Source organism: Morchella importuna (genome assembly GCF_003444635.1).
Source record: "Morchella importuna strain M04M26 chromosome Unknown Morimp01GS042, whole genome shotgun sequence".
Classification (NCBI taxonomy): Eukaryota; Fungi; Ascomycota; class Pezizomycetes; order Pezizales; family Morchellaceae; genus Morchella; species Morchella importuna.
Window position 1 is genome coordinate 161118 of NW_025763439.1, and position 26649 is coordinate 187766.

The window sequence follows — 26649 nt, forward strand, 5'->3', positions numbered from 1 at the left end:
GACTGCTAGACGTCGGCAGTTGAGGGGGGTGAGGCCTTTGCCTGCTGAGGCAAATCCTCTTATAATGGCGAAGGAGGTTTGCGCTGAGGCACACCTTTTAGAGAAGTGATTGAAGGTGTTGAGGTTGTCGGTGAGCTGGAGGCCCAGCCAGCGGATTTCTCTTTTGGGGTTGAGGGGGGTCCGGTTGAGTGTAATGGGGAGCGTGGAGTGTGCACTCCTATCAGCGCTGGTGCGCCAGTGGATGAGCTCTGTTTTGGGGAGGGAGAAGTGGATGTTGCGTTGGGTGCCTGCGTCTGTTGCCTTGTGGAAGGCATTTTCTAGCAGTGCGATGTTCTGTTGGTGGGATGGGGAGGCGACTGTGAAAGCGAAGTCGTCGACGTATGAGATGGTGATGCCGGGAGTTGGGTCCGTGTGAAGTGGCGCTACATATATGCAGAATAGGAGAGGAGAGATGGGGGAGCCTTGAGGCACCCCGACAACTACTGGAAGGGAGACGCGTGGGCCACCTGGGAATAGGAGGGTACATTTGCGGTTCGATAGAAATGAGAGGACCCATTGGACCATGTATGAGGGAGTGTTTTTGCTGCGGAGGGTGTCTGCTAGGATTGAGGGGATGATATGATCAAAGCCCCCTTTGACATCCAGAAAGAGGGAGGAGACCTTCAGTCCTCCGCGTTGGAGGAGCCTGACTTCATGTAGGAGGGTTGTTGCAGCGTCGGCTGTGGACAGTCCTTTGATTGAACCGCATTGGTGGGGGTGTATTAGGCGGGATGAGGAGGCGAAGGTGGGGAGGCGATACGTCATTATCCGTTCGAGGATTTTTGAGACTGTTTCGAGGAGGACTATGATCCGGTAGGCGGCAGGGGAGTTATAGTCCGGCTTGTTGGGTTTGGGGAGGATGACTCCGAGGGCACTCTTGAGCGCTATCGGGTGGTATCCGCTTCTGAGGAGGGGGGTGAGAAGTTGGGGGATGAGGGATGGGTTTCCTTGGTGGATTCGTTTCCAGGCTAGGGGGGGAAAAGTGTCCGGTCCTGGTGCCGAGTTGTTTGAGGAGGCGGCTAGTGCTTTGGCTACTTCGTCGGCTGTTACTTCTGGGGTATCAGGGAAGAAGCCCGGCTGGGGAGCTGGGGTGGGGTTTGGTTGGGGGGGGAAGAAGTGTGATATGAGGGCTTGGTTAACCTCGGCTGGGGAGGAGGCATTTGGGAATTTGGGGAGCTTAGTCTCCTTGTTCCGGGTCACGGTTTTCCTGAGGGCCCATACCTGTTGTGAGTCGGCTTGGGCTATAAAGTCGTTCCAGTGTCTTTTTTTGGCTTCCTGGATGGCGGAGAAGTATGCGTTGCGAGCGGCTTTATATTCGAAAGGGGGTGATAGACCTTTCCTGTATGCTCTGGTGACGGAGTTGAAGATCCGTCTGAGTGTTGAGAGGTATGGGGACCACCATGCCTTTGACCACGAAGACGGCCTTTTGGACGGGGTGGCAGCGAGGACTGGTTCGGTGATGGCGGCTAAGGCGCTTCCGAACCAGTGGTCGATGGGATATGAGATCAGGGGGAGGGAGGTTTTCCGGAGTGATTCCTGGATTGCGGGCCAGGGGGCCTTTTTCCAGTCTGGGGTGTGTGTGGGGGGGGAGGTCATGTTGGGGGAGAGGGTGAACAGTAGTTTGATTGGTGTGTGGTCGGAGCCTGCGTTGGGAAGTTTGTTGGACCATGAGTGGAAGAGGTTGAGGGCAGGGGGGTTTGCGAAGGCTAGGTCAATGACCCCGTGTCTTTGAAGAGGGTTGGGAGAGATTCGGGTGATCCTGCCGGGGATGTTGAGCAGGGAGTAGCCATTAGCTGCGGCTGTGGAGAAGTAGGGGGAGGAGAGTGACTCCTCTCTTCTGTTTATGGTGCGGTGAGGGTCGGTGCGGATGTTGTGTATGTTAAGGTCACCGCAGATAATAGAGGAGTTTCTAGTGTTGCGGAATATCGTCACCGGGGAGAATTGATTTTCTGCTGGGTGAGATGTGTCGGTTATAGGCGTTCACTATTTCTAGTTGTGCAGGGAGGAGGAAGGTGTCGGGGTTTCTCCAGTAGATGGCTATGCCAAAGACGTCGCCTCTATCGAAGTTGATGGGGAAGTAGGAGGTATGCTGCAGGAAGTCGAGGTGTATGTAGAAGGCGACTGATACGGGTTCGTCTTCTGCTGTTGGGGGGTAGACGCATTCATACCCTGGTGCGTTAAGGGGTTGGTTGAGGAGGGTGAAGGGTTCTTGTATTGCGACAATCTGGGGGGGGCGTTGTTTGGAGAAGGAAGAAAAGAGTGAAAGAAAGACTGCGTTGCTTCTTGCGCAGTTCAATTGGATTATTGTAAAGAGATTGCTGGAAGGATCTCCGCTGGATATGTCTGACCGATGGGTGATTGAGGGGGGGGGGAGGAGGGGAGGGAGGAGGATCGTGCTGGCATTACTGCGACATGGTTAAGTCCTGTTCCGCAGGCTCTTCTTGTTGAGGTGCGGGTACTGATGTGGACTGGGGGGTGGCGGGTTGGAGATGGTTGGCCGGTGGGGGGCTGTCTGGGGAGGTTTGGGGGGCGGGAGCGGAGCCCTGGGGGGCAGGCGATGTGCGGGTACACCTGGCGGGGCACTCTCTGAAGGAGGCGATGTGGTTGCCAGAGCAATTGATGCATTTGGCTTTCCAGGTGGCGCAGCAATCAATGACCGGTTTGAGGTGGCCGTTGTTGGGGCAAGTTTGGTTGGGGCAGCGGTGGTCTTTGCGGAGGTGATTGCCTGCGCAGAGTGGGCATGTTGGTGAGGATGATTGGCATCCTTCTGTGGCGTGTCCTAGGCGGGCACACTTGCGGCAGAGGGTATTGGGGGATGCTGGCCAGAGTTTATTGCATCGGCGGGAGCGTCCGAATAGGCGGATTTGGTCTCCGATCTTGTCGGTATCGTTGGCCGGGACGGAGATGACGATTGAGGTGGTGGTCTTCCCGATTCTGTTTTGGGGCTTGGAGAGGTAACGGGCTCTGGAGACAGCTGCTCCCGTGGTGAGGGCAACAGCTTCAGCGAGGTGGGGAGTGAAGAGAGATTCTGGGACGTCGAGGGCGAAGATGGGAACGTTGTGGATGGCTTAGTCGACGTTGGTTGGTGCGAGCTGGAAATCGTTGAGCGGGTTATCGGTAGCACTGCAGGTGAGGTTCAGGACTGCTAGGAGACCGGGGAAGTAGGGAGCGATGTCTTTGGCAGGGGTGGAGGGGGAGGCGGTGCAGGTAATTGTGCCATTACGGTTGACCTGGACTTGTAGGGCGGTGTGTGGGTGGGTGAGGCCTGCGTTGGCTAGGACCCTTCCGAAGTCGGAGGGGAGTCTCGCTTCGAGTTGTTGATGGTTCGGGAAGGGGGCGGGGTTGGATCTGGTTGCGAAGAATCGGCGTTGGGCGGCGGGGAGGTTTGTTGCTGGTTGAGGAGCTGTGGTTTTGCGGGGGCCTGCGTTCCGAGTGGCGGGGGAGGGGGCGGCGGGGCGGGAGTTGGTCTGGTGTTGTTTGAGTTTCTCGGCATAGGTGAGGAGGCGTCTGTTGCCATTTTGGTCGATGGTTTCGATGGGGTCGTTGAGGTAGGGCTCTGCTCCTTCGGTTATAGGGCTTTGGGGGGGAGGGACGGCCGGGGCGGGGCGTGAGGGCTGGCGGGACTGGTGGGTAGGTTGTCGTTGAGCGGGAGGGCGGGCCTGGGGGGCGGGGGCTGGGGAGTGCTGAGGGGTGCAGTTGTTGATGCGTGAGTTGAGGAGGGTAACGTCGGCGGTGTGTCTCGCGGATAGGGTGTGGACCTCTGTAGTGAGTTTCTCGATTTGGGTTGAGAGGCTCAGGAGGAGGGAGATGATGGCTTTGACCGGGTTCAACCCGGGGTCTTGGGTGTGGAAGGCGGAGGCGATGTGTTGTAGGAGGTCATCAGTGGCAGGGGACTTATCCTCTAGGCCCATTTTGCTGAGGAGCTTATGCTTGTCCACTAGGTGGAGTAGGGGGGCGGCGAAGGCTGCCTTTGCTTGGAGGTATTCTGGGAGGGGGTGGCCTGCCAGCTGGGGGGGGGGGTTGGTGCTCATGGCTGCAGGGGGGTATTCTGGGCTGTGAGGCCTAATGGTTAAAGACTTTTCTGCCTGTGTAACGTGGTTGCAACGTAAAACTTGGAGGAGATTTCAAAAACTCGGTACAATGGTTTGTATACCTACGTAAAGTCTACCGACATATATATATATCACTGTCTAAATGAACTACTCCTGCATTCTGTAGGTATGTAGAGTACTCGTATTTCTCTGACGTTTGTGGACGCGACTGATATTGTATACCATACAAAAATACGCCAAGCTCATGATTTAGTTCAAAAACGTCAGCGAAATACTAGTAGGTCCCGGTACATTTCACACTTCGGTTAGCTTGCTTGAAAACTTTGCAGCGGATCTAACCAAAAGCCTATCTGAGGCTGATCTCTGTGCTCCCTTGCAGCCAATCATCAGTGGAACAATCCCTGCACGAGTTCTTGAATGGGTACTCTGCGGTATGCATGCATGATCACAAATCATACCTGCGCATATCATGCGCAGACATGAGTTATGATTTGGCACGGTGGAAAATATTACGTGACAGTCGGTTGTGCCGATGGATAGGTGACTCCGGTACTATAAGAACCAACAGTTTCGCAGCGGTTCTCGACGATTTCTTTAGTACGAAACATTCCATCTAAATATCCCCCCGCTGAATTCGAGCGCCGGCGTAATTCAGTGTTCCTACCGCACCCAAGCACTTTAGTTTTTGGAACTGTCTCCCCCAGTGGTAAGTGAGCCCCCGAGAGAATTTGACCCTACTCTAATATATAAACTAGATCGTATATCTTATTGCTATCAGATATTCAAAGTTCTTTTTCCGCCGCTGGCCCCAACACCTTTCGAACAACAGCCGCCGACCTGACCATGTCAGCTTGTGATGGGCAAGTGGTATGGGGCACTCCCCGTTCGCTTTTCCGCTACAGCTTCCAGAATCGTGCTGATATATCAATTATGTATTCCAGTTTATCAAAGGCGTCATGTCCGCAATCGAATCACAACACGAAAATGAGTTGAACCAGTGTGAACTCGAGAAGCATCTAGTATTGGCAGCCGAGAAGGGTGATCTAGACGCGGTTAAACGCCTGGTGCAAGCTGGAGCTGACATCATGGGGCGGTACCTCCCTCCGCCAGGGACTCCCTTGGGTGGCGAATATGAAATCCTTAAAATCTTTGACAACCGACCGCGAGCATTAGTTAAAGCGAACTATTATTTCGAGGTGGAAGAGCAGGAAATGGGCGTGAGACAGCTCGGTTGGACCGCTCTCCAGGCTGCTTCAGCTGGCGGCCATCTTAGTACTGTGCAGTTCTTATTAGAATCTGGTGGTGACGTAAATGACCCAGTGAGTCCCGCAATCGCCGGTCGGACTGCTTTGCAATGGGCGGCAGGGACTCGAAATCTTGAGCTTATTCAGTTCTTACTTGATCATGGCGCAGATGCCAACGCGAAGGCCGAGGCTTCAGGCGGGAGGACGGCTCTACAGATGGCAGTAGAACGTGGATGTCAGGAAACAGTAGATCTACTTCTGCTCAGTGGTGCGGACGTAAATGAAGATCCTGCGCTCTCTTACGGAAAAACAGCCCTGCAGGCTGCATGTGTTCACGGTCAGCTACGTCTAGTTCAAGCTCTTCTTGATCGTGGCGCGCGCATCAACGAGTGCTCATCGAGCAATTCTACCGTGACGGCACTATCAGCGGCGGCGGGAGGAGGCCATCTAGATATCGTTGAGCTATTAATCAAGAAAGACGCCAATGTCAACGAGAAGGCGCCGAACACGACCGACCTGACTGCACTACAGGCTGCAGCAAGAAAAGGGCATTTAAAGCTGGTGGAATTTCTTCTCGACCATGGAGCTGAAGTCAACACCAGTATTCACGATTATAGTGGAAGGTCGGCACTACAGACGGCTGTCGAGCAGGGGAACAGCGATCTTACCAAATTACTCATTAGCCGAGGCGCGGAGGTCAACACAAATGCAGCGAACTACTATGGTAGATCTGCATTGCAGGCTGCTGCTGAGAATGGAAATATCGAGATGGTAGAATTATTGCTCGCTGCGGGTGCCAACATAGGCCAAGAGGGATCAGGAGTGGGTGGAAGGACTGCCTTGCAGGCGGCGGCCGAGAAAGAGCACATTGATATCGTCAAACTACTTATTGGCAGGGGCGCAAGTGCCAACGAGGAGGTTATGTACTCAGGCGGCCGAACCTCGTTACAAGCGGCCGCGAGTAAGGGACATATGGGGATTGCCCGGTTGCTTGTCGAAAAGGGTGCTGATCTTAATGCGGAGGCATCCTCTTCTCATGGATTGACAGCACTGCAAGCGGCCGCAGATGGAGGCCACAAAGAGATGGTACGCTGGTTGTTGTCTCTAGGGGCGGATGTTAATTGGCGTGGTTGGTTTGGCCAGGGTCGAACTGCATTGCAGGCGGCGGCGGAGCACGGCCATATGGATATTGCTCGCATTCTTCTTGAGGGGGGTGCTAATGTCAACGCGAATATAGGGTCGGGTCTTGGTAGCATTGCGTTACAGGTGGCGGCCCGGGAAGGGCACATTGATATGGTCAAGCTACTTCTCGACGCTAAAGCTCGTGTAGATGGACAGGCAGAATCCGACCCGAGTTACCCCCAAACCCCATTGCAGGCGGCAGCGAAGAGGGGGCACATCGAAATTGCTAAGTGCCTACTCGCTTCCGGTGCGGATATCAACGCTGAGCCAGCGGAGTTCTACGGTCGGTCCGCGTTGCAAGCGGCGGCAGAGCAAGGTCATCGAGAAATGGTGCGGTGGCTTCTGACAGAGAAAGCGGACATCCATGCAAAGGGCGCACAGCACGGCGGAGCAACCGCCATCGAGGCTGCAGTTAAGGGAGGGGATAGAGAGATTGTTGCGATGCTTGTGTCGCGAGGTGCAAGCAGGTCACTGGCGTTCCGCAAAGCTGCCGCTGAAGGAGAGCTGCATATCGTGAAAATGTTACACTCTCAGGGAGTAAACGTCGACGGAACGGCTGATGGAGAGGAGAAACTTAATTCTCCTCCTGAAACCCCACTGCAATCAGCAGTGTCATGGGGTGTTTACGACGTAGTCCGGTTCCTTCTAGCCAATAAAGCCGATATTAATGCCCCCGCATCCGGGCCCGGTGGAATGACAGCATTGCAGAGTGCTGCATCGAACGGGCACCTACATGTGGTTCAGTTTTTGCTGGTAAAGGGTGCTGATGTTAATGCGCCGGCATCGGAGACCGGTGGAAGGACAGCATTACAGGCTGCGGCGGGGACCGGGAATCTAGAGGTTGTCAAACATTTGCTGTTAATGAAGGCAGATGTTAATGCGCCGGTATCGGAGAACGGTGGAAGGACAGCATTACAGGCTGCCGCGGAGAGCGGGGATCTAGAGGTTGTCAAACATTTGATGTCAATGAAGGCAGATGTTAATGAGCCGGCATCGGAGACCAATGGAAGGACAGCATTACAGGCTGCCGCGGAGAGCGGGCATGTAGAGGTTGTCAAACATTTGCTGTTAATGAAGGCGGACATTAATGCGCCAGCATCAGAGACTGGTGGAGCGACAGCATTACAAGCTGCTGCACGAAGCGGAAACCTCGACATTGTCAAGTCTTTCCTATCAGAGGGGGTGGATGTTAATGCAGCAGGGGCAGCAGACGGTGACGGTAGAACAGCACTCGATGTGGCGTTGGAGTATAACAACCACGATATCGCATTACTCCTACTCAAAGCAGGTGGAAAGGTTTACGGCACTGTCGGCGCTGACGGACAGAGCGCATTGCATAGAGTATGTGACGACGAAACCTTTGATCTATTCCGCGCGATAGCAATGGAATGTGCAGATGAGGCTTTGAACAGAACAAACCTCTCGGGATCTACCGTACTCCATGTCGCAGTAGAGGGAGGTCATAAAAAGGTTATAAGCTGCCTTCTCGGGATTCCAAACTTAAATAAGGAGATACGCGACATACAGCGCAACACACCTCTCAAAATAGCGATACAAAAAGACGATACAATAACTGCAAAGCTCTTGCTCAATACGGGAGCAAGAACTGATGGACTTACACCCAATGAACTACAGATAGTTGCAAATATCCTCAAAGGTAAATCAACAGGGTCCGCGAAAAATGAGCATGACGATTCACCTCTTATACTACTCGGCCATGAGTATAGCAGTGGCACGCAAGTTAAACGTACCTGCGCAGAGAGGTTTGAGATTGACCATTGGGGTATTCATGAGTGGGAAAAGAATGCAAAGACATCTATCCTCTTTCCTAGGTAGGATTCTAACTCTTTTACCTTACTCGTGTTCTGGTTGCCTTCTGAAGGCCATACGCTGATAGGTGCTGGCCTGAAGCCCGGATACACAGCCCGATGGCACCGAAACCCTTAATACCTTTGTAAACCCAGATTCTTTCCTTCCCAATATAGAATACGAGACTACGACTAGGGAAGACTCCTTGGTCCAGTGGGGCTGGTTAACATTTCACCAGAGATATGAGTGGATGAGTACAGAGTTTCATGGGTTCCGAAAAGGCATCCCAACTAACCAGGATATGAAGTCGAATGCGAATGGTACGAGTCTTGCGTGATAGCGTTTGTCACTTTTGGAAGGGATTGTAGTTGACTTATTAGTTCTTCTTGCGCCATACATTCGTTTCGATTGGCCTCTCATAGTCGTTGATGCTCCCAAACTCAAATATGCGTATGCAAAGGCAGGGCAGACGACAGTAATTCCATTCACAAATGATGTGGCGGAAGTTTCAGGATTTACGTCTGAGAAATGGAGGATCGAAATTTCATGGATAATGGTGAAGCGAAATTGTAGCAAAAAACAAGTAGCAAGCCCAATGCAGGCCATCCACTTTAGAGGAAACATTCCCCGGAAGGTTCCCTCTATTCCTGGGAGTGCAGCGGAGTTTGTTGTGTGGTTTGTGGCGGATGTGTGCGATCATTGGATTGCGTTATTAGACAAAGCGGGGCAACAGCTTGTTGAAATAGTAAGTCATTTGATCTATAATGTACCATTCTCAATTCCACTAACATACTCACTACTATCTTCAGCGTGATTTTCAATTAATTGCAGAGGGAAGGGATTCAAAGGTAATCAAATCTTTACTCATGCACAGTCGCGAATGGAACAGGCTTCGGGAGACGCTCGGTAAGCATGTTGAGCAAGCGAATGACCTCGTAAAGCAGTTCAAGGAAAGCGAAGTATTGTTCGGTGAATTGATGATACCACTTAGAAAAAAGACGAAAAAAGACCGGATTAATAAGGACAATAATACCAAAACAATCCGTCCAACACCTTTACCCCCAGCCACCCTATCCCAAAGTGATGGTCCGGTCGCGACTGATAACCCGAGATTAGTTGAATCTTCTATGCCGGAGCCTGGCATTTTAGCTCGCAGGGCAACACAAACGATTATAAAACAACCCAAGAACGTACAGCACGTCGCATTAGCTCCACCTCCAACCGCTAGGGCGGATCAGGCTCCCAAGACTACAAACATTAAAGATCTTCCGAAAATCCGAGAGCTGGAAAAAAAGGTTAATCAAATGGAGAAGCTGGGAGAGCGCTTGTCAAGACTAGATAGGGAAACAAAGGAGATGATCGAGCTTGTGAGTTATATTGATCACAATACTACGAAGTTATAATGATTCCTAATGTATGAGGTAACGCAGGAGTTTAGTCTCGTCTCTATACATGAAGCAAGAGAGTCGGTGAAGATGTCACAGAGCATGAAGCGTCTCAGTTGGATCACGGTATGTTTCGGTCTTCTAGCGCAGGTAACATACCATGCTAACAGTTTATTAAGTTTATTTTCCTACCTTTGATGTTTGTAGCTGTAAGTAATGCTAAAGCTTGACATGGGTAATTCCCTGGCACTACTGATGCAATAAAGGGGCTGTTCGGAATGAACGTAGATATTCTCGAAAGCAACCCTTCATGGAAATGGTACCCAATCTCGGCAGCTCTATTCATGGCTTTCGTCATGTTAGCATGGGTTTTATTCAAGTGCCGACCTGTCAGTGTGCCCCATTGCACCCCAAGAAGATAAAACTGACCTGGGTATTAGATTTCGAAGTCCTTGAAGTGGTACGAAACTAGAGACCCTGGATCAGTTATTCGTAATCCTAGGGGCTGTTTGGAAGAATGAGGATGAGGAAGAGGGATGAGGAAATGGCTGACGACACGAAGGAACACAACGACTAATGCTACTTTTTGGGAGGTGAAGATTTTAATGTTACTTTTTTGGAATACTTTCTTTTCTCTGCCTGTGAGGCGAAAGGTGGTGTCCCGTCTATACACGATATTTTTCTTTTATGGTTTTATATATCTCCGATACATCACTCTTCTCTTTTGACCAGTAAATAACGCTCATCGTCTCCGCTATACTATTCTGTCCCTAAGTCAATCCTTCGCCGGTGTACAGGTCCATCCCGTGTCCCTTGCTCTGATCCCGTCCGATCCAACATCTAACGCATGATGCACACAGATACAGCGTGTCAGAAACAAGAGCACCTCCGTCTCCGCCCTAATTCCCCGCTAAATTTGAGTACTGGCTTATAATCGATATTCTCCTACTGCTGCTTATTTAACTCTTCGGCACAATGCTTGTCAGAGACGATCATATTCTATAAGTTACTATTGGTTGTGAGCTCCGAGCCATGGACTATCACTCGGCTTTTCGATGTGTGGTACGCATCTTTTTTTTTAAGTCATTAATTGTATACATAGTTGGGATCTATTTTTGGCTCGAGCATTGTATGCTGCGGTTCAGGTCCGTTTAGTTCAGATAGTGTTGGGGGTTGCGCGGTTGCTGGCGGGTTTCGATCTGGGGCGTGCAGAGAAAGACGCGTGAGATAACTACATTTCCTGGATGTGATAGAAGTCAAATACATACTTCCTCCTCAAGACACTAGACTGTACGAGTTCGCGAACAGATCCCGTGAGATGAAATACAGAGAGTACTAGTCAACACAACGCCTCTGTCTGGAGACATGAAATGTCACTCGAGCACAATATATCACTCGTCTTGGCAGCTTGTTTTGGTCTTGGCGAGATGCAGGTCCGGAGGCGTGCGAACGGCGAGGACTTGTCGGGGAGAAGCTCGGAGGTTATGGCTTTGACGTGAAGTTGCATGGGCCATGGTTAGTGGGTGTAAGTTTAAGGTTGACAAGCAGAAGGATTTGTTTCTGTTTTTTTCTTTGGGTGGGGGATTTGTAATATACCGGCGCTTTACTATCAGAAAGAAAGTATAAATACTGCCTATCAGGCACGATGAACTAAACTAAAACCAACTTGGCTTGGCTTGGCATGGTTTTGATACATTACACATCCGAACAACGAAGCAAAAAGCGCCGATGGATGGTATTATCAGACCTACAGGCAGTGGAGAAGAGATGAAACAAATTAAACTATGCGGATATGCTCCCTCCCGCCCTGCCGCGTCGGCACTTTTCTCAGTTGCCTTGTCTGTATCCCTTACCAAGCGCTGTAACGTCTGGTTCGAGGCACCCAACCCACTCACCATACTGTGCTACTTAAAACCGCCGGATATTAAACTACCGGAATAGGACACCGAAACCTACCACAATGATGACTTGAGACTGGTTGCTGCACTGAGAAATTGCGCTGTCATTAGGGCGTACTAGTACCAATATGGCGAGACGCGAATCCAAAAGGCTTGCCTGGGTTAGGGTTGATTGCTAATAATAAGTGTTCGGAGCCGTAGGAGGGGGGGTTCGCTGTTCAGATATACTCCTAAAAGTTTGGAGGGCTTTTGTTGAGGTGGTATGTTCATCCGAGCTGGATTTGGATGATGATGAGGGGCCTAACACATAACCAGGAACGAAGATTATTGATCACAACGCAGGACCCGGTCGATGACCTTGGGGCTTTGCCTTAAAGTCTCCTTACTCGTCTCATAGATATGAGGTCCCTATATCCCAGACAGAGGTGGGTAGTATCTCATGAAATGATGGATTAGGTTCAAAGGTACAAAGCTAATTATAACCAAAACCTAGGCAGTGGTTAGACGGGGATGCAGCAGAACCCACCGGTATACTGCAAATATAATATTCACGGTAGCTAGAGTTTATAATTCACTGGAACATGGAATGATCATGTGTGTCGAATGTATCGAGAGGTATTTAATACATGTTTTGTTCCTTTTGAACCCCGGGCGAGTTCATACGGTCGAATTGAGCATGATAGGCTTTTCTGTAGGTCTATTAAGGAGACTTCTAAAAAATGTTTAAATGCCCAGGTAAAATAAAAAATGCCACCATGAGTCTTTCCAATCATCTCCTCACCAGAATCGATTCTCCCCTGTGGATTCACAATACTCCACCATGAACCGCGCGAGTACAACAAATTTTTGAAAATAGCGACTCAACCACAAAGATATAAGACATAAAAACAGTATATTCGGAATCAGCAGCCCCAGGGCTATCTCCCCATCCCAGAAAAATTTACAACCTTTGACTTTTGCAAAACTTCACTACTTTCAACCGGGTTTTTGGCGGGGTAGGCTTCCAGGTGGCCGAGGTCTCCCGATGAGGAAATTTCCGAGGGTGGGCAAGGTCGCAGGTTCGAATCCTGTAGGGGGCGGTGACCCAGGGGATATTAATCGTGGGTTCTTTTGCTGGCTTGGTATGTGGGATGGTTTCTGCTCCTGGGGAGAGTTTTCCATGTACCCAGCGCCCAAATGGGGCTTATGGACTGGTGATGGAGTGTGGCTAAATATGAGTGCTGGCCTTGAGCCGGTTGGGGTATTCCACATCCTGCTGAAAGGAGCGACTAGTAGGCATAAAGGGTAAAACCCTGTACTTGTACTGTAGATTGAGTGCTCCCACATAACCGACAGGTTGCATGCGAGTATGAATTAAACAAAAAAAAAAAAAAAAAAAACCTGGGTTTTGGCGGATTTCAGGCCCAAAATCCCCGATTTTCGGGTCTTTTCAACAACAACTCAACAACCGAGCCAGCTATAGAGAATCTGAATATATACCTATAATCAGGCAAGTATTCTCTGTCAGTCAAGTTAATCATTTGTGATAGTAGGGATAAAACTCACACCTACCATCCCCTACCCCTTTGTATCACTCTCTCCAGAGGAGGACATTACTGCCAGCGCATTATTGTCTTGGCAGGCTTGGTGCTACCAGGAAGGTTAGACGAAGATGATAAGACAATAGTATTGTGAAGGACAAAGGCATTGTTTACAAAAAAAGAGCAGGGACCAAACAAAGAGCAACCGAAATAGCAACCAACAAAACAACCAAAACCAATCGAATATGCCACCACCACAGATCGTCTATGTGGTGACAGGGCTCGGAAAACAACCATTGTATTTCGTTGAAAATCTCGAAGGCAAGGGTTTTAGAATTTTAATGCATGATGAAGAAATCGAAAAGATAAGCACGGTATACCTAAGACGAGCAGGAGCCCAGTACGACCCAGTACAAGTCAAATATATGAATGGAGACCTCCAAACCCCAAACGAGCTCCGGAAGCAGTATGAGGCAGAGGCGGCAATGATGCGACATATTGACGAATTCTCCGACTTTTAAGGCATACCAAAACCGGAAGAGAAAAAGCAGATGGATGTAAAAGGAGAAAAAGGGAGTGAGGGAATCGCCGACGGAGAGTAGGAAGAGAACGACTATTCAGAAGAGGCCAGAGCAACCAAAAAAGGAAAAGAAAAAGCGATTGAGAGCGACATCAGCCAAGCGGTCGAAGAATCAAAGATGGAATGAACGAAACCTGACTTGTGTGACAGGATTGAGCTTGCAGTAGGAGCCATCTGGGAATATAGGGTCAGTATTATCAATGAGACGGCGTATAAAAACCTGGATGTCGATATGGAGACTTCAAAGGACATGGTAGATGTCCTGGGAGACCAAGATGCAGCTATGATGTATGAGGCAGCGATGGATATCATTGAGGAAGGAGGGGGGAAAAAGGGAAAGATGCACGAAGAAAACCAAAGCAGTAGAGAAGAGCTTTGGGATGCATGGATGAATCCGAGAAAGATTATACAACCCGGGAAAAAACATATTATCGAGAAGTTGGTTACGAGACTAAGCTCAAGTAAATGGGCTACGATAGCCAAGGAAGAAATTCGACAGGGCCTGATGGCATCCAGACATGCACCGACACGCACCAAAGAAGAGCGAGAGCGAAGAGGAACAAGGCAGCTCACGACTATCACGATAAGCAGCCAGAGCTCGAGAAGGAGCACACCGGCATTGGAAGAGCTCAAGAAAGAGGAATTGCCTGACTGGGCAATGGCAATGATCGATACTATCAAAGTGTTACAAAAGAAAGTGGCCAGACTAGAAGATGAAAAGCTAGCAGCAGCACGAGTAAAGGAGCGAAGAGTAACAAAGACCGAATAACCTGCCAGGAGAGAAATAAGAGGACAGAGAGCAACAGGAAGAAGCAAGCTGAAAGCACAAACGAGAGCAAGAACCAGCTCAAGAGCACTATTGACGAAGTCTACTGATGGGCTGCCAGTGGCGCAAATCTCACCCCCATCGGCGAGAAAAAACCAGAACCAAGTAACCCAATAAAGAACGAGGAAAACTGGAAGAAAATAGGGGAAGACCGCAGGAAGAAGCAGCTGGAACGCATTGCAGAACGAAGAGAGAAAGTGAGAAAGAAAGAGATTATTGTGGAGGTCAAAAAGAGCGGCCCAAATGAAGCAAACAGCGAACAACAACCCCCAAAAACAGCGGAAGAGCTAATACAGGGGCTAGGATTGGACAAGGAACAGGTCGCTAAAACCATGATAATCTCAGACGAAACCGGAATACCAAAAACCTTGATAGTAGTCTTCAAGAGCGAGGACGCGACGGAAAAGGCACTACAAGAAAAGAAAGCGGATACAGAATTGGAAAAAAAGCTCGAGATAAAAAGAAAAGAAGAAGACTGGGCAGGCATAGTTGTGTACGGGGTAGATACACAATCGGAAGGTAAATTCGAGGAACTTAAGAATCACATCGAAAAAGAGAACAACATCAGTCTTACAAAAACCCTCCGCTGGATGATCAAGGTGGATACAAGAAAAACAGGCAAACTAAACCTCGTGATCAACTTGGTTACAAGAAAGGTGAGCGAAGCAATACAAGGTATCAAACTGGCAGATGGATATACCTATAATACTAAAGAAATCAAAGAGCACTACACCAGGCAATATATCACCAGAGGAGCAGCGAAGGAACTCCAGTACACAACATGTTGTGAATTTGGATACTGGTGGGCAATTTGCCGAGCAAAAAGGGCGAGATGCGGCATATGCAGAAAGGAGGATCATCGGAAGGACCAATATAAGTACGATGAAGAAATATGCATTTCCAAGGGATGGTGCAAGAACCGCAGACAATTTTAAAGTGTGCAAATTGGAAGGGACTCCACGGAGCCCGATCTAAGTGGTGCAGGGAACGCAAGAACTGGTTCATGATGTCGATAAGAATGGAGCCGGAGAAGAAGGAAAACAGAGGAGGCGAATCTAGCGCTGTTAAGGAAACCAAAAAGAGCGATAATGCTTAAATCTTTCGTTGGCATATAGTACAACTCCAATGCATCCACCAATGTAATGCAGGGGCTGATGGAAAGTGGTTGAAGGGCGCACATGATAGCAATACAAGAGACATATATAGGAAAGGCAAGAGCGAACAGAACAATAGAAGGGGCAGTGGAATTAGGAAACGGGGAAATCACTGTCGGAAACAGCAACCTAAACATAATATACAGACCTGGAAAAGACGGAGAGAAAAAAGGGAGATGTGGATGGTGAGAAAAGATAAAGGCATTAGATATGCGGTGAGAGACGACCTGTGGAAGGACTGAGATCCAAGCGTTATCGATATATTGACAAAAGACAACTTAACGGCACTTCAAATTATAAACATCTATAATCAGACACACAGTAGCCGAGAAGGATGGTGTGTAAGAAGAAACCCTGCCAACATTTGCGAAGGATAAAAAACGATAGTCCTGGTGGACTTTAAAGTGAATGGAAAGTTATGTGATTCAGTGTCAGAACCAGTCAGAGGAGACGAAGTTATGTACATGGTGAAAAACCACAGCCTTATGCTGCTCAACACACCAGGTGTAACAACGTGGCAAAGATGGAACCAAGAATCTGTATTGTACCTAGCATGGGGCAGCAATAGCATGCATCTTCTCACTAAGTGGGAGCTGGTGCAAACGGAGGACACTGGGTCAGATCATTCGCTTATAAGACTACGAATCGGAAAAGCAAATCTGGAAGAGACATACAACCCTCTCGAAAACCAATATAATTTCAGAAAGGCAGATTGGAAAAAGTCAGTAGATGCAGCCAGAGAACAACGCTCAAGATTAAAGGAAGAATGGAAAATGGCTCAAGATAATGAGGACGCAGACGATATGGCACAAATCATAGAAACAATCATACTGGTGTCAATTGAAGAAGGAGTTCTACAGACAAGAAGCAGCTGGAGAAGCAAGAAATGGTTCGCCCAAAGGGTAAAACAAAAAAGAAAGGAAATGGCGAGACGCCACAGGTGGTGCAGGGTGAGGGAAAGAGAAAGCAAAGAAGCGGAGACAAGGAGAGCTGAGTGGAGGTTGAAAAGAAATGATTATTTCCAGGAAATAAGAAAGAAAAAGAAAGAATGTTGGGACAAATTTGTGGGCGATGCACAAGGCAACGACCTATGGGGAGTATTGAGACTATTGTTTAAGAAACGATATGCCAAAACGCCCACTATCAAGAATGAAAACAAAACGGCGGTCAAATTTAAAGAAAAAGAAGAGATCTTTATACAACAACTCTTCTCTAAAGCGCCAAAAGATACAGACACCGCTAGGATGATACCCCAACACGATGAACAACCTAAACATATCCTGTCAGAGGAGGGGGTGGGGGCAGCGATCTGAAAACAAGGAGCCTATAAGGCACCCGGCCGGGACGTCATCTGCTTTATCGCGCTGAAAGAACTCTGGTCGGAAATCAGACACCTAATAACGGAAGTATATCAACTAGCAATCAACCAAGGCTATCACCCAACCGCGTGGAAGAAAGCCATAGGCGCAATCATCCCAAAACCAGGAAAGACAGACTATTCGAAAGCCAAGGCACATAGACCAATCTAACTATTGATTAGATTAGGGAAGGGATTGGAAAGGCTATCCACAGACAGGCTGGCAGAAATCAGAGAACAAGGAGTACTCAGCTCACATCAATGGGGTAGGCAAAAGGAAAGATCAGTAGAGGAGTGCGTAGGAGATACGCTGGACTGTGCAGAGAAGAGAGAAGAAGAGGGCGAGAAGGTTGTGTTGGTAGCAATTTATATCGCCCAAGCTTTTCCGAACGTAAGCAAAGTGAAGTTGTCAAATTTCGTATATGAACAAGGAAACGATGAGAGACTGACGCGTTGAGTATATAGTTTCATGAGCGACAGGAGAGTCAACCTAATATTTGATGGAGAGATGGGATAAGAGCATATGGTGGAAACAGGGATACCGTAAGGAAGTCCTGCATCACCGATCCTTTTCAACCTTTACATTGCCCCCCTCATTAAAGAAGTCAACAAGCTAATTGAACAGGAATTCGAAGGAAAAGCAATCACACCCACCTTCATCGTCGACTTTACAATCGCAGTAAGCGGCAAGCACTGGGGACAAGCAATATCGAAGGCAGAGAGGATGATAGAAGTCACCTATAAATGGGTAGAAGACAACCATGTCAGATTCAAGGAGGACAAGATGGAGTGGATTAGGCTAGGAAAAGACAACGAAGAAGAGGAGGAAATTGAAATGCCAGGAGGAGGGGGGAAAGGCGAAAAACAGGAACTAAAATGGTTAGGCGTTTTCAGGTTATTTCGTGATCTATGATTGTGATGATGGATGATTGTCTTGATTTTTGATGATCCTGATAGGATAAGCCCAGGGGAAACTCTCTTGTACGCTAGTGACAAATATGATGTGACCTTAATTTGCTGACCCGTGTCTTGATCCGTGCTTCTGCCAAGACTACGCTACAGCATCTGGATAGAGAATAAGTTGACGTTCAAAAACCACATAAGAGAAAAAGCTGCGATGGCATTCAGAGCTGCGAAGTGTCTGATAAGCTTAGGGAAAGGAACAAGAGGAATGGGGGTCGGAAATGCGAGAATGTTTTATACTGCCTGCTCTAGGCAAATTGCGGAATACAGCGGAAAAGTATGGTGGAAAGGAAAAAAGGGACTCGGAGCAAAAATCGACAAAGTCAATATACAAGCAATGAGAAGAATCGGAGGAAACTTCAAATCAGCCCCCACAGCTGCAATAGAGGTGGAGAATGATATGATACCTACAGAAAATAGATTCAACCATTAGGAACGAATGAAGGCAATCAAAGGACTAAAACGCGCACCAAACCACCCTACTTATAAGGTAGTCAAAGATGAGATCAGCGAACTCATTGAAGACGAGGACACATAGCGGGCAGGGAGAAGAAGGGGGCAAAGAAGGAGGCGGGGAATGAAAGGAGCAGTTAAAAATCTGGCAGAGATAGTAGGAAAAGACTGGAAGAAAATTGAGAGTTGGAAAAGCTATTACGAAAAGGAAAGAAGATGGGAAAAAAAGGCGAGGGAAGAGATTGAAATAGATATCAGACCATATGATGAAAAAGGAATAGAGAAAAAAAGGCAGGAGGAAAGGAGGGAACAGGAAGAAGAGATCGTCATTTATAGCGATGGTAGCAAGACAAAGGAGGGAGTAGCAGCGGGGTTATGCAGGATAGGAAACGATGGAGGAGTATTGAGGACGATCGGCTACAGTTGGGGAAAAAGATGGAAATCATGGGCGTGGAAATGGTGGAGATCAAGAAAGCCATCGAAATCAGACTAAAAGAGGCTGCAAAGGAAAGGAAGAAAACGATAACGATCAAATACAACCACCAAAAAACAATAAATAAAATAAAACGTAGACAACAGGCATCAGAAAAGATGATGGCCCACAAGATACGCTACTGGTACAATACTAAAAAGACACAGAAGATCCGAGTAAGACTGGAATAAATCAAGAGACATAGCAAAATAAAAGGAAACTTGGAAGCAGATAAAGCAGCGAAAGAAACCATCAATAAAGGAAGAGTCGATAACGAGTGGTTCGTCTCGTTTGCGTTTTTAGAAAGAGAATCCCGGGAGGAAACAATAAGAGAATGGGAGATAGAGTGGGAGACAAGAGCGAATAAGGAAAAGGCGTTGCTCAAACCATCTCAACGAAATACCATTAAATTCGACGACACGGACCGAATCGATAGAGTTATTATCAGCCGCCTCAGGACAGGCAACATAGCCATCAGAAGATACCTAAAAAGAATAGGAAAGATCAAAAGCACTGAATGCAAATGTGGCAAAGGAGAGCAGAGTGTGGCCCACATACTCATCGAATGCGATGCAACAGCCGAAACCCGCAAAATTTTCAAAGAACATAACACGCTCATCAAACTCCTTTGGAAAGCAAGCGGTATTGAAGCAGCTACAAAAATTTGGAAACAATTTGCGAGATGGAGATGTGAGAGGAATGGACAAGACGAGAATGAAGAAGAGGAGAGAAGGGAGCTAGGGTACGGGTGGGGGACGTTGAAAGATGCGGGAAACGAGAAATAGAATAAGAGAGGGCTCTGAGGCGTTTATTTCCTATGTCAGAAATACGTGAGAGGAGGCGGAGGAGAAGGGGCAGTTCAGGGGTATTGCCATAACTGTAAAGTTGCATGCAATTAATGAATTAAACAAAAAAAAAATCACAATACTCCACCCCAAACTAATCCAAAACTTCCCGAGAAATAAATACCAACTACCGCTGACTGATAGGCTGCAATTGTTGAGGAAGCTAGAATATTATCCATGTAATGAAAAAACACTTGTCTATCTATCCCCCCCATACCCTTTTTTCTTCTCCCGGTATAGGCAATTGCTTTGGATTGCTAATTAAATAGCACCACGAGAGATCAACTAGGCTACAGCTGGGGAAAACGGAGAAGACATATGCGAAACTAGACGGTGCTCGGCTTTGTGCATATTTGACAATGTACCACGGGTCCTACGACAGTAGGACTAGTTTTATTTGTCTAGCACTAGGCAAGGCATCGCTCTTTTTGTTCATGCTCAAGGACCTCAAAGACTCAAATTATGGCATCAGATCGTAGTCTCTCAGCCTGTAAAGAGCAAAATCCAGACATCTTCCACCACCGGCCATGACCGAGACGGCACGAAACCTTCGCTCCACAACCAGCAAAAAGTAGAGAAAAAGACCTAACTACGGCGAGCTAGGTCTTGGTCTCTTATTGCGTCAGTATCCTGCCCTCAGCTATGCATGGGTACCCATCTGCAGCCCGGACAACCTTACACATTGGCATCACAGATGGTTACTCGGAAACGAGTGATTGACCAAGATTCCTTGACCCAAACGAAGTGGTTGTATTTACGTGAAGGTACTGACCTACGAGCCCGATAGCACTTATCTCGCTTCGGATACGATCCATTATAGGTGTATAAGGTCGTAATTTAATCGCACTACAAATAACTCTCACCACCCAGACCAGCTGTGGCGTGGGAATACAACGATTGGGCTGATTTTATTTGGATTTCAAGAGTGTCAATATTCTCCATACATATTTAGGATTTGCCTTTAATACCTTGGAGTCCTGCTCACTTACGTTTTTTTCGCAACTCCCGCTACCGCGATTCTGGCCCGCCCCACCACGCTATACAGTGCCTATCCCCCACCGGGATGCGTTGTTTTGTCCCCTTGCTAGGTGGAACAGACTCTCAATCTCTCCATCGCAATTAGGTACTAAAAATCCCTTAAATACCCCCTTCAAAATCTTCGTCCATCATGATCAAACATACACGATTTCTTTATCGGTATTTTGCTTACTTACCAGCACGAGATCGATCAGTGGAGCACCACCCTGATCAAGACATAGTTACAGTAGAGGGCCGAACTAGAAATGAAGAGTCTCCCCTAGCAGTAATGCTAGACTTGTCTTCGGTTTCTTTGATAATTCCCCAAGACCGGCCACTCGCTCACCAGACGAGTGATAAACCATGACCTAGAGTAAGAGTAACAACACTGCCACACAGAAGAATCCCAACCGCGCCAGATCTAGAAAATACTATTCACTTCTCGCTACATCAATCGCGTTATTTTAATAGACTTTGTCAATCATATACAATGTTCCAATAATATCCGCCAATCAGTACCCCGGCTGGACACCTCCACTGGCCCGCGATACCAACCACTTCCAATGTCAAAAAACCATCACTTTCGCGGGAATCGCTTTCTGTCACACTTTTCCCGAGTTGAACAACCTATATTCGGGTGACCCAGGTTGTATTCCAAATTTTTAATCGATAAGTACCTTACCGTCGAAACGCATACAATTTTGAGCCTTATCTAGTCGGTTTATCGAGATCGTAGGCTCATAATAGCCTTATGAATCCAATAAGGTTCAAATACGTATTATTTAAGCATGTTTTAAGGATGAAATAGGGCTTAAAAAAGGATATTTGTACTGATAAAGCTATTGTGAGCCTACATTCTGGATAAGCCGACTGAATAAGGCTCAAAATTGTATGCGTTTCGACGGTAAGGTAACTAGATGTGAATCGTCTACTCATGGGGAGCGCTGAATGTAACCTCCGCATGCAAGAAGGTCTAGTACCTTTTGTCGGCTAGCGCCAACCGGATTCCTCCAATCTAGTCCCTCCCCATCTCACGAAGAACACTCCCCCCACCAGATGAGCACACTCCCCCCGGCCCCGCTTCAGTTCCCAACGATGAACCAAACAGCACGGTAACCCCACAACCCCCCAATCCTAAGCTATGGACCTTCAAAATCCACGATAGAAAGTTTCTTGTTAGGCAATTTAATCGCAAAGTGATAATGGAGATTTTATTACTCCACGTAAACCGTGTATCAGTCATGCCAGGGTTAGGGTTATGCATCGAGAGATCATGGCGAATAATGTTTGGGCTCTTTGAGGTATAAGAGGTCTGGGATTCACAATCCAACTTCTTATGGCTATCCTCATCTCCGAATCCGGCCGGCTTTGGTACGTTCAAGAGGTAATTAAAGAAATATCATATGGGCCTCTAATATCATCGGACTCTGGTAATGAGGTACGCGTGCGTTCGGGGGGGGAAGACATTTGGGATGACGGGTTTTAATGGGCGTGATGAATGTAGTTCATCATGGTTTTGTGCTTGTGATCGGTTGTAGAGAAGTGGTGATGGCGACCAGGGAGAAATCTAGTACATGCAGGACTAGACTATACGGGCCACATCGATAACCATTAAAATTTGACATTCATGGCAATGGAGGTTCAAGAGGAATGAGATGAGAGGGTGATTAACTAGGTTGTGCAAAAAGATACTACAATAAAAAGGATGTGTTCTATATATTATACCACTAAGTTCCAGTAAAGCGCTCCCAATGAATACTTCTTAGAATATATCGGGGACATGATCACAAAAGTATGTCATAATGACGGAATGACAGGATAATAGCAAAAAAGAAACAATAATTTCCAACATCCCCTTCCTATTCGCTGACTCCCTCTATCAAATAGCTCGAGAAGAAAACATCCAGTCAACCAGTCAACACTCTAAAATACACATCCCATACTTGTTACATCTATATATAGATTAGATATGCCCTTGATCACGGGCAAATATACTTCACAGTTGATAAAAAAATAAGATATTTATATCTAGCACCCCCGACAGATATGCCGCCCTCCCATTCAAGGTAGCATCCCGGTCCACCCGGTCTTCTCCGAGAGCGATAGATAACAGAATAGCCTCAAATAGAAAAAAGCCTGAGCCGCTAAAGTAAAAATAAACGTTATATAGACCAGGCTGTGATCTTTATTATTCGCGGGAGTAGAGGATAATCAGAGCCCAAATAAAAATGATCACCGCGATGCCTACTAGCGTCAACTGACTCAACACAGAGCCCATCGGGCTCTCGAACCCTATTTCCAGTATAATAACCAACACAAACAGAAAGTAACCTACAACCCCCATTAAGCCAAATACCGCCGAGAGATACTGGGCCGTGCCATCAATGGGTATCCTACGGCTATTTGTTTTTTTCGGGCTTTTCTGCGGGAAATCTAACATTTGGGTGTAGTTCGCTGTGTAGTATACAATTTCGAGGATTAACCAGGAGACGAGAAGAAGTGCTGCCCAGATGAAGTAGTTCCCGATGTTCCAATATCCGCAGAGCTTGACGTATTGGAGAATAGTGATGACTGAGATGAGACGTCGTGAGCTGGACAGCAACCCCTTCAGTGATAATCCGGTAGGGGCCTCAGTGGAATTGGTCTTCGCGCGGGCGTCTGCGGTAATTTGAGTGGCGCGCTTTAGTCTCGCCCCGCGAGTATGGTGAAAGATCTCCACTAACAGTAAGGGCGCATCAAGGAGAGGGAGATAAAATGAAACGTAACCGTGATACTGGTAGCATGGCCGAGTCCACAATGATGCATTTAAAGGATGGGTGATGTATGTAAGGTTGAGAGCTACGAGTGCCCATAAAATGTTGAAAGGTGTGACCTGACCAGTCGCCGGAGGTTTATCGCCGGCATCCGTCCCTATGTTTTGGAGTACCTCCGCGAGAGTACTGTTCCGTAGCTTAAGCGAATTTGTGACTGTTAGTTCTGTATCTATTGACTTTGGATTTTCGGGAGGGGTTGCAGCCCCGGATGTAGGCAAAATGAGTAAGGCAAATAGGATCGCAAGGTAGAGTATGGGAGAAAACATGACTTTGACGAATGCCATGGCTGGCAAATACGAATGAAAGTAGCCACCATGCATATGGCGAACTTATGCTCAGTATATATTAGCACTTGGAAAGCCCCGGAGATGTCTACCAGCAGGATGGAATTGATGGTGGCATTGAAGGGGGGGGTATTGGAGGTGGCAGTAACATCACTATTCACTGAAATAGCTGAAACATCCCCAAGCTTAACTAGATCACTACTAGCGGAGGGGATACCTGCACTGAAGATGGCTGGTACTACATTCTTTGTGGGAGATACTGAGGCAAACCCCGCGGTCGCGATCTGGAGCAGTTTGGTGCGGGGTAAATCGAGGGTTGGTACCTATCCCTTGAACTGTCGGAAAATTCACTGCTTTTTAGCGTTGGCGATCGATCAAATTCAGATCACAACCCTTCCTAAATAGGAACCACAACGGTTCACGGCGCAACGGAGAAAATTTTGTAGTAGTGAAAAGTGAACTTCAACCTTCACACCCATCAGTACCTTGCAAGATGGAAGAAGGAAGCAGTTCTCACTGGCAAGCGATCGGCTATCAACACCATTGGGACGCGAACCAGATTTTAGAGTACCGAGAGGGAGGTACTGTTTTGGAATTGAATGTGGAAGGTGACGCGAGGATTGAGAGTGCGAGGATTGAGAGTACGAGGATTGAGGGTGCACAAGACCCAAATTAAAGTGATGAGGGCGAGTTGGAAGATTTACAGCGGAATCATCACGGTGCAGATGAAGAGGACGAGTAGGAAGAAGATAATTATGATAGGGAACCTGCAAGAAATATTCCAAACTTGCCAACTCCTCCTATGTACGAGCCTTATGTTAACCCAAATCCCCCGCATGAACGTCAGACGACACTACCAGAAAATCTTGACTCTTTTGACTCCCCTAAAGCCTTTTTTCAACTTTTCTTTTCTGATCCGGACTTTGAGAGTTTAGCGTGCAACACCAATATGTACGCCGAGAACATGCATGCAGGAGCAGCTGGACAGCGTCCCTAGTGGCCTGGTATTGTTGCAGATCTGAAAATATTTATCGGAATAATTATTTATATGGGTGTGTTCTGTTCTTCACGGTGTATGGATTACTCCGCCAGGAATGTTCGCTATCCTCAACATATAATAGGTCGGTACATGACACAGCTACGTTTTGAACAAATCAAGCGGTATTTCCATATATCACCACCTGAAAATATCACTACTGAGGAATGATACCTCAAAATGAAACTGTTAGCATCCAGTATCTCTAATAAACTCTGTGAATATCTTCTTCCTGCAACAGATATAGCCGTAGATGAAATGATGGTGCATTTTACTGGCAGATTAGTTCATACTCAATGTATACCGGGAAAGCCAATACCCTGCTGATACAAGATCTTTGCTCTCTGTCAAAATGGGTACACCTATAATTTTCTCTTTACCTCCAGAATCTATTCCATTGCAGGTTTAGATACAGCTCTTTACAATTGTCCCTTCAGTCTAAAGAAAACCTCCAAAATAGTGTATCAACTTGCATTTTCATTACCATGTGGTAGTCATCGCTTCATCATTTATAAAAACATTTATTTGAGCAACATCCGTCTTCTTAATACGCTCACAACAGTTGGAATTGGTGCTTTTGGAACAACAAGAACTAAAGTTCTGGAAGGGCACATGCTTCCCTCATAATACAATATCAGGTTCAATAGTTCAAGGAGTCTTTTCCGTCCTTTGGCAAGACAACAATCTAAGACGGTTCTTGACCACAATACATCAAATTACTAGTGGGCAACAAAACCGTGCAAATTGTCCTTTGAAGGATCGGAACAGGCCCCGTGTAACCCAATACAATCGTCACAATGTTCTGAACGCATGTGGGGTATTAGGGAGAAGGATAATTCCAATACCTTAAGTGGCTCTGGTGTATAAAATGAAGATGAACGGGTTAGATATAGCAAATCCATATAGATGCTATCATCCGATACAGCTATGGCTGATCCGCAACTGGATAGCTCTGTTTTTTTGGTTATTAGATATTATTATTATCAGTTCCTGGATTATTGCTAATGAATCTCAATCAAATCGACCGACAAAACACTCTTTTACCTTCAAAACTATTGTCCAACAACATGATTTGAGGATCAATTTCACTTTGGAACTCATACTCGACGGTACAACCAATTGAACCCAGACAAAACAGCTTCATTGGAATTATATGTCGACCATAGAGCGAACTGGAAATATTCTCCTGTAGCTGTTCCGGCTGGCAATAATACAGAGAGTCGCAGTAGAGGTAAAGTAACAAAATATTTTTTATTTCAAATACTAAATATGAATAGTTTAGATGAGAAAACACACCACGCTACGACCGAACCGCAAAGAGGTTGAAGTCAACCACTGTCGACAATGGAAAACAGTAGACAGAAGTTTTGCTTCTTTTGCAGTATAGTATCAAAATCCGATACTCGTAAAAATATAGTATCTGTACATGGTTGGTACCAAAGGGGAAAGAATATGTACACGGTGTTCCAATCTTCACATTGTCAACCCCCGCTATGCAAGGAACATTGTTTCCTCCTGTTTCATGATCTACCTGATGACTTTTCAAGTATAGCTATATTGGTTTTAAGCTATTTCATCCCTTAGTAAGTCTCAAATACATGAAACTCTCAAGGAAATCTGAAAAAGTAACACATAGGTTTGTAGGCAACAAAAATAGTTTGCACGCATTTGGTTTTGCTAACGGGTGAATTCTGAACAAAAAGTTAGATTCTGCATATGT

The 26649-nt window shown here is 47.1% G+C and overlaps 4 protein-coding genes across 4 annotated transcripts; 2 read left to right on the forward strand and 2 right to left on the reverse strand.

The window, feature by feature from the left end:
• Window positions 1-3107: 3107 nt before the first annotated feature.
• Window positions 3108-4070, reverse strand: LAJ45_10136 (uncharacterized protein; the record flags this gene model as incomplete). Its single annotated transcript, XM_046119667.1, has 1 exon — window positions 3108-4070. One exon carries the CDS (start codon window positions 4068-4070, stop codon window positions 3108-3110), a length of 963 nt encoding a protein of 320 aa, XP_045967117.1.
• A 500-nt stretch (window positions 4071-4570) lies between these two features.
• Window positions 4571-10232, forward strand: LAJ45_10137 (uncharacterized protein; the record flags this gene model as incomplete). Its single annotated transcript, XM_046119668.1, has 13 exons — window positions 4571-4688; window positions 4747-4797; window positions 4847-4849; window positions 4921-4958; window positions 5033-8349; window positions 8429-8646; window positions 8707-9071; window positions 9136-9174; window positions 9271-9693; window positions 9757-9837; window positions 9891-9920; window positions 9978-10100; window positions 10152-10232. The coding sequence occupies 13 exons, from the start codon at window positions 4571-4573 to the stop codon at window positions 10230-10232; spliced, it is 4887 nt and encodes a 1628-aa protein (XP_045967118.1).
• Window positions 10233-13374: 3142 nt separating this feature from the next.
• On the forward strand, window positions 13375-15510 carry LAJ45_10138 (uncharacterized protein; the record flags this gene model as incomplete). Its single annotated transcript, XM_046119669.1, has 4 exons — window positions 13375-13595; window positions 13860-14393; window positions 14597-15191; window positions 15259-15510. 4 exons carry the CDS (start codon window positions 13375-13377, stop codon window positions 15508-15510), a joined length of 1602 nt encoding a protein of 533 aa, XP_045967119.1.
• Window positions 15511-22984: 7474 nt separating this feature from the next.
• Window positions 22985-23893, reverse strand: LAJ45_10139 (uncharacterized protein; the record flags this gene model as incomplete). Its single annotated transcript, XM_046119670.1, has 1 exon — window positions 22985-23893. The coding sequence occupies one exon, from the start codon at window positions 23891-23893 to the stop codon at window positions 22985-22987; it is 909 nt and encodes a 302-aa protein (XP_045967120.1).
• Between the last annotated feature and the right edge of the window lie 2756 nt (window positions 23894-26649).